Raw genomic sequence first — 6,326 nt, 5'->3', positions numbered from 1 at the left:
CATAGCTGCTGTGCCTAAACTCTTCTTCACACAACAACCGTTTCCCGTAAGTGCACCTACTTTCCTTCCTGCCTATCGCTCTCCCTTCCATAGCCTGATGGCTAACTCATTCTTTAACACCACAGACAACCTTCACATAAGTTGCCACCTACTATATTTCCTTCCTGCTAGCTCCACCTTTCCAATTAAGGCTGCTGCTAACTCATTTTTCACACAGACAACCTTCCATAAGTGGCACCACTATCTTCCTTGGCTATTGTCTCACCTTCCCATGCTGATGCTAACTCATTTCTTCACACAACACCTTCACGTTAAGTGTGCACCTATGATTCTTCCTGCATTGGTCACCTTCTCCATAGCTGCATGCTACTCATCTTCACACAGGGACTAACCTCACATAAAGTGCAATCCTACTTATTCCTTCCTGCTCACGCTCACCTTCTCCATAGCTGCTTTGCTAACTCATTCTTCACACACAGACAACCTTCACCATAGTTGCCACCTACTATTCCTTCCTGCTATGCTCACCTTCTCCATAGCTCCTGCTAACTCATTCTTCACACACAGACAGCCTTCACGTAAGGTGCACCTACTATTCCTTCCTGCTATGCTCACTCTCCATAGCTGCTGCTAACTCATTCTTCACACACAGACAACCTTCACGTAAGTGCCCGACCCTACTATGCTCACCTTCTCCATAGTGCTTGCAACTCATTCTTTCACACACACACCTTCACGTAAGTGCCACCTACTATTCCTTCCTGCTATGCTCACCTTCTCCATAGCTGCTGCTAACTCATTCTTCACACACAGACAACCTTCACGTAAGTGCCACCTACTATTCCTCCTGCTATGCGCTCACCTTCTCCATAGCTGATTGCTAATCATCTTCACACACACAACCTTCACCGTAAGTGCCACCTACTGATTCCTTCCTGCTACTGCTCACTTCTCCATAGCTGTATGCTAACTCATTCTTCACAACACACAACCTTCCCGTAAGTCGCCACTACTATTCCTTCCTGCTACGCCTCACTTCTCATAGCTGCTTGCTAACTCATTCTTCACACACAACAACCTTCACGTAAGTGCCACCTACTATTCCTTCCTGCTACGCTCACCTTCTCCATAGCTGCTGTAACACTCATTCTTCACACACACAACTTCCGTAAGTGCCACCTACTATTACCTTCCTGCTACGCTCACCTTCTCCATAGCTGTATGCTAACTCATTCTTCCACACATCGCACAACCTTCCCGTAAGTGCCACCTACTACCCTATCCTGCTACGCTGCACCTTCTCCATAGCTGCTGCTAACTCATTCTTCACACACAGACAACCTTCACGTAAGTGCCACCTACTATGCTCACCTTCTCCATAGCTGCTGCTAACTCATTCTTCACACACACAACCTTCACGTAAGTGCCACCTACTATTCCTTCCTGCTATGCTCACCTTCTCCATAGCTGCTGCTAACTCATTCTTCACACACACAACCTTCACGTAAGTGCCACCTACTATTCCTTCCTGCTACGCTCACCTTCTCCATAGCTGCTGCTAACTCATTCTTCACACACACACAACCTTCCCGTAAGTGCCACCTACTATTCCTTCCTGCTACGCTCACCTTCTCCATAGCTGCTGCTAACTCATTCTTCACACACACACAACCTTCACGTAAGTGCCACCTACTATTCCTTCACGCTATCAGTAATGCTCACCATCTTTGTAGGCGCTGATCAGGTCCCAGATGTGTCGGCGCGCGACCGGGTCGATGCCGCTCGTCGGTTCGTCAAGGATCACCGTGCGTGATCCGCCAACGAACGCCACGGCGACGGACAGTCTGCGACGCATGCCGCCGGACAGGTTCTCGACGCGCTCCTGCTGCAGGTCCCACAGATCTGTCGCTTCCAGCATCCTGCAGGGAAAATCCAAGACCGTCGCCACAATCTTCAATAATGCCCATGACGAAAGATTGGAGCAAGGAGATAGGACGCAGAGAAAGTTACGGAAACAAGCTTAACACGATGATAGGGAGTGTTGCCGTGACAACGTTGACCAATGACGATGGATCACAGAGAAACATCGTTTTTATCGATGTGTGAACAGAAACGGAATATTGTGCCTGCAAAACGATAGGGCGTATGCGTAACGTATCAGCTTACCGGTGGATGTCCTCATCTAACTTCTTCTTGTTCATGGTTCCTTTGAGTTTCCCATAAAATTCCAAATGTTCTATGATAGACAGCCTACAAGAGATTGTTAACAGACTTTTAAAAAAATCTCAATGCAATCTCTTGCACACTTATTATGTGCAAGAATATGCCTGAACCCAAGCCTTATTTCTCTGTAAGTGATTGCATCTGCTCACTCCGAAATCGGCATAGTTTTATTTTAGCAAAATAAAAAGCACTACGAAATATTAGTGATGCTTACCCATCAAAAAGAATATCATGTTGCGGGCAGATGCCAAGCTTGCCACGAATATCGTTAAACTGACTGTTGACATCCTTGCCGTGTATGTAAGCCGCTCCCTCTGTTGCTGGGTACTCTCCTGACAATATGTTACTGCAAAAATAATATCCCAATATATATATATATAGATATATATATATATATATAACAAACTGACTGAGCAATGGAGTTGGTCAGGTAATCCAAAATACATGCCAGTAAATTGCTAGTACATACGCAATACTTGTAGATGTCGACGGTTCTGATGCATGCAATCATTTGGACAAACCACGGATTTCTTTAACACATTTTGGTATCATCAAAAAGACAGAGACTTTCATGTCGACCTGGTTTCATTAGCATGAGACAGAGATAGCAACCGTTGGGCCCAGCCCACATGAGTATATCTGCATAATACGCCAATATGGCTAGATGGCAAGGGATCGAAAGACTCGGGTTTTCTAACATCACAGTAGCAGCTGTTACTATACTTAGCTGCATAACTTTTTGAAAGCACGTTACGTAAGCACTCACGTTACATAAAACACGTTTGATTGCACTAGTAGTGCGAGGGCATGTCGTATATACACATAGGTGCGGGCGTACATGGTGGTTGTCTTGTTACATAAAACACGTTAGAATGCACTAGTAGTGCAAGGGTATGTCGTATATATACATAGGTGCATGCGTACATTGTTGCGCTTGTCTTGCTTACATAAAACACGTTAGATGCACTGATGTGTGGCAAGGTATTGTCGTATATATACATAGGTGATCGTACATCGTTGGTTATCTTGTTCAGATAAAAGAACGTAATGATTGCATTTCACTACTAGATAGTGCGAGAGGTATGGTCGTTTATTTATTCATACAATATAAACATAGGTGGGGGCCGTTACCTGGGCTGGTTTGTCTGGTTACATAAACACGTTTAGAATTCACTAGTAGCTTCAATGTGTATATCCGTCATATGATACATAGGGTGCCTGTGCGTACATGGTGGTTGTCATGCTTACATAAACAAGTTATAATTGCATCTGCACTAGTAGTGCGAACGGGCATGTCGTATATACATGCGTACATGCGTTGGTTGTCTTGCAGCGCTCGTTGTGTCCAGGAAAGCAGCACCTGACCCTCGTAGAACTTCGATGCTCAGGCCATGTATGGCACAGCTCGCCATCCTTGCCCCCGTATCGCTCCTCAGCTTCTGCAGGGAGATGCCAACCCTCGCAGTAACGCGTGCTCAGCCTTCCCCAGGCACCTCTCTCGGACACTGCCTGTAAAATATCAGATTTGATTGAATCTCCATGAAAAGAGACATCGCTGCCCAGCAAACAGTAGCAACATGAGCAATGATATATGGCAACATGACATACTTAACTACACTATTGCATTCTATCAGATTTTTCCTCCATGAAAAAGACTGTTTTCAGGCACACGTATTTGCATTTGAATCACGTGCAATAAAGATTTAATAATAATAAATATAAACACGTTGCCCATGTGGGCCTGCCATTACAGTACGGTGCTACATGTGGCAAAGGGATGTAGAGTCAAATACCTATTAGCAGTTGCCTATAGAATGAACATCTATACTAAATAAAGGACACCTTTGACATTTCCACTGAGTGGCAGTTACAGTCAGTGAAACCTAAAGATTACCTGCCAGTTACAACGAGAGTTGAGCAGCTGTTATATTTCGCAAGAAAGTACATGTGTGCACCTTAGTAATTATTCGGATTAACAACAATACCACTTACGCGTTGAATCATCTCAATCCCATTGCTGGCCTTGTTAGTTGACCTCTTCTTGCTGGCTGACTGGACGGTCATTTGAAACCAGTAAGTCGTTGTGAAGGGAAAATACCAGGCGCTTTGCATGGGCCCATGTCCTATATACGGGAATATGTGGACACATTCAGTGGGCAAATAATTAGATCAGCAATACAGTGTAGCCCCGTTATAACGCAATGGTTGGGGTCCATAAAATTGTCATCGCGAAAAAAACGGGGTTGCGCTAAATCGGGGTTATATATACGTGCTAATATAAGAGCACAAAAAACGACTCATCGCGATATATTGGAATTCGCGTTAAATTGGGGCGTGTAAAATCGTGGGTTCCACTGTACAGAGGTGTATCAGAACACATACCTATTAATATTGCCATACCATTACATATTAATCAACATATCAGGCAAACTTTCATACCTAATCATACATATTAATTAGACATTTTAGAACCTCATACCTTATTATACCAACCATACATATTAATTACATATCAGAACCTCATACCTATTTTATAACCAACCATACATAATTAATACATATCAGAACCTTATGCCTAATTATAACCAACCACAGTATAATCACATATCAGAACCTCCATGCTATTCATACCAACCAATACATATTAATACATATCAGAACGTTATGCCTATTATACCAACCATACATATTAATACATATCAGAACGTTATGCCTATTATACCAACCATACATATTAATAAATATATCATACCTGGGAAGAGGTTATCCAGATACCAGGCAAGCAAGAAGTATATTGCCGCGTCGATGAGCATCATCCAGCAGGCCCACGTCACGTTGGTTTCGTCGCCGGGGACGGGACTGCTCTGCATGTTACTCCACTGCAGACCAACACCCTGCACCTCGAATCGCGAGATGTACAGCCAGCAGAAGCTGAATGCCGTCGTCGAACTCAGACACTGCAACAACGCAGCGTGTTATCGACTAGCGAGGAGGCGCCATGTCACCGTGTAGGGCTGCAAGGCTGAGTACGCTCAGCACTGCATCGAGGTGAGGGAACTCTAACGAGGAATGTGACGGAGAATCTGAATGAGGATGTCAGTGAGGCACCATGTCACAGTGTAAGACTGCATGGCTGCTTAAGCTTCAGCACCACATCGAGGTGAGGAAATTCTAATGAGGAATGTGACGGACAGGCAGGAATCGTATTGTATTTTTCGTAATAAATTCTATAGCAGTGTACATACTCACCATGACAAGCTTTCCCCAATGGGGCAGTTGCTTCTCCAGGCTCATGATAATCAGGTAGGGCATGTAGGATAACATGTAGATCATGATGGCCATGAGCATTGCCAGCACGGGCTTGTTGAAAAAGATGCTCACCAGATAGCTGAAACACGTGAGACATCACCATTACCAGCTGCCACTGGCAGTGAAAACGCGTTGTTTTTTTCTAACACAACTTCATTGGATTGTACGCAAATGCATGCATGCACATGCACTTGCGTGTGTGAGATGCAAATTGAGAAATGAACACCAATGGTAAACCCTTGGGGGTCATGCCTTTCTGGTGAAGCAAATGCAAATTTTATATTGATCTAATCAGACCAAATGCTAAGAACACAGTTACCAGCGATTCGGTACTGATAACAAAAAGTGAAAGTTGCCGCTGGTCCTGTACCCCTGTAGTAACCCCCTTGCTTTGAAAATGGACATCACTGGTCCAAAATCTGTAACCCAACAGGCTTGACCATTGAATCTCATATTAAATCAATGGGATAACGTCAGACAAACTAGTAAAGACTGATAAAAACTGCAAAGTGCTCTCGGGGTAAAGCCTGGGACACACCATGCAAATTTACTCACACGTCCGCGGCGATCATATCCGCAACGAAATTTGCGGCGAAAATATTCGCACCCGCATGCGATCGATAATTGAGCGGACACATCATGCAAATTTATTCGCACGTCGGCAGCGGACACACTACATGCGATCTACTGGCGCCACACGGCTCCAACAGTCACGTGGTCACGTGATTAGCATACTGATCAATGATTCGCTGCATTATAACAATCGGCCGGCTTGATTTTCGCTTCCACGGACA

At 44.5% G+C, this 6,326-nt stretch overlaps 1 protein-coding gene and 1 long non-coding RNA gene across 2 annotated transcripts in view; both read right to left on the bottom strand.

Annotated features, from left to right (window-relative positions):
- LOC106820868 overlaps nt 1-6,326 on the bottom strand; it is a 95,956-nt gene that overhangs the window by 37,415 nt on the left and 52,215 nt on the right. The window contains exons 90-97 of the mRNA XM_014825462.1: nt 5,473-5,611; nt 4,976-5,180; nt 4,216-4,346; nt 3,589-3,732; nt 3,062-3,072; nt 2,438-2,569; nt 2,167-2,250; nt 1,723-1,919 (exon numbers count right to left, since the gene is read on the bottom strand). Of these exons, the coding sequence (XP_014680948.1) occupies nt 1,723-1,919; nt 2,167-2,250; nt 2,438-2,569; nt 3,062-3,072; nt 3,589-3,732; nt 4,216-4,346; nt 4,976-5,180; nt 5,473-5,611 (1,043 nt within the window). The remainder of the gene's footprint in view (nt 1-1,722; nt 1,920-2,166; nt 2,251-2,437; nt 2,570-3,061; nt 3,073-3,588; nt 3,733-4,215; nt 4,347-4,975; nt 5,181-5,472; nt 5,612-6,326) is intronic.
- On the bottom strand, nt 743-1,562 carry LOC106820881. The gene is made up of 4 exons (XR_001395661.1): nt 1,516-1,562; nt 1,298-1,358; nt 1,190-1,206; nt 743-844 (listed from the first exon to the last, which is right to left on the bottom strand). It is a non-coding gene; the product is annotated as an uncharacterized LOC106820881 (long non-coding RNA).

Source organism: Priapulus caudatus, unplaced genomic scaffold, assembly GCF_000485595.1.
Source record: "Priapulus caudatus unplaced genomic scaffold, Priapulus_caudatus-5.0.1 Scaffold51, whole genome shotgun sequence".
Lineage (NCBI taxonomy): Eukaryota > Metazoa > Priapulida > Priapulimorpha > Priapulimorphida > Priapulidae > Priapulus > Priapulus caudatus.
Note: the sequence above shows the minus strand (reverse complement) of the source record. Positions and strands in the feature narration are given on the sequence as shown.